The 1,353-nt window shown below is 52.8% G+C and overlaps 1 protein-coding gene across 1 annotated transcript in view; it reads right to left on the bottom strand.

Moving 5' to 3' along the window:
- LOC104624134 (SH3 domain-containing RING finger protein 3-like) overlaps positions 1-1,304 on the bottom strand; it is a gene marked incomplete at its 3' end in the record, with an annotated part of 20,905 nt that extends 19,601 nt beyond the window's left edge. The window contains exon 1 of the mRNA XM_010291422.1: positions 1,164-1,304. Coding sequence (XP_010289724.1) covers positions 1,164-1,304 — 141 coding nt within the window. The remainder of the gene's footprint in view (positions 1-1,163) is intronic.
- Positions 1,305-1,353: the final 49 nt, after the last annotated feature.

Here is a 1,353-nt window from a genome sequence, read left to right as displayed (position 1 = left end):
ATTCCTGCCCAAGGCAGTCCTTGCAGTTTGCTGCTTGCCCTCCTTCCCACACTGCCCTTTCCCAGCCGTCTACATGCATATGAGTGCAGGCAGCAGCTGCATGGATCGCTTCCTGCTCCAAGCCACCGCAGGGGTGGGAAGTCATCCATGTTTGTCCCAGTATGGTGACATGGGTGTGAGGGGCAGAAAGGCATGGCCAGGGAGAGGAAAAGGGCAAGGGTGGATTTTTTCAGCAGAGAAACGATGGGTGGGAAGACCCTGCCATGCTTAGGTTATCTCAGTGCTAGCAAGCACCGCAGACCATGAGGAGCCGGTCTGTAGAGGGAATCCATGGCTGCTAACAGCAAGTGTGTAGATGACTAAGCAGGAAGGCCAAGGCAGAAGAGGTTTGGGACTATTACTATTCTCCATTCTCTTCTATGCCTTCAAACTGCAAATTTCCATTTGGATTCCCTTATCCACAGAAACAGCGGGCATTTACAAGGACTTTCAGTGCATCGCTGGTGAGCTTGGCTCCTGTTTCTGTTCTGCCAGACCCCTAGAAGCACTTTGGGGGGACCTGCAGATATGTCCAAGAGGCTGAGCCTCCCCCCGCTCCTTTGAGATGGGGAAGGACAAGGGGCTGCACCCTCATTATGTCTGATGGATTAAAACCTCCTTGGGTGTTTCTGAACAGCAGCTACTTGCCAGGTAGAACACTTGTCAAAGTATGGCACATTTGCTTATTCTACAGTGATCTGTAGGAAAATAATTACTCCAGAAATCTTTTTTATCCCTGATGAATTTCATACTGACATTGCTACCCTGCAGGGTAGCAAATACACTCAGGGTAACAGGATCACTCAGAATTATTCTTTCCTAGGACAGAAAGTGATGCAACATAAGCTGCATTACTTCACCCTTCAAAAAATTGGAGGATTACTTATTTTTAAACGTGTTCCATTATGGCGAATCAAATTTGCCTCCTCACACCTGCCCGCTCATTAACGCAAGGGTGGGAATGACAGATGCCAAGTACCATCACATCGGGATGACAGCGCCATGCAACTGCTTTGTGCAAGGGTCGGCCATTTTGAAGGAGGCGAGGCAACATCGAGCCAGGCCTTCCGGGCTGTGCGCCGTCCACCAAGGGCGCCCCAAAGTCACCCCCACCCCTCCTTTACCTGGGCCGGGGCGCTGGAGGAGAGGTGGGTCAGCTCTCCGATCCTGGCGGCCGCCCGCGGGTCGCTGGAGCTGATGAGGACGGGGGCACTGATCTCCATGGAGTGCCGGTTGCTGGCGGCCTGGGAGGACTTGTGCGTCATGCTGAGGGCGGTGAAGGAGTGGCGCTTCTTGGCGTTCTTCTTGCCCTCT

The sequence above is a fragment of the Phaethon lepturus genome, unplaced genomic scaffold (assembly GCF_000687285.1).
Source record: "Phaethon lepturus isolate BGI_N335 unplaced genomic scaffold, ASM68728v1 scaffold31317, whole genome shotgun sequence".
Lineage (NCBI taxonomy): Eukaryota > Metazoa > Chordata > Aves > Phaethontiformes > Phaethontidae > Phaethon > Phaethon lepturus.
Note: the sequence above shows the minus strand (reverse complement) of the source record. Positions and strands in the feature narration are given on the sequence as shown.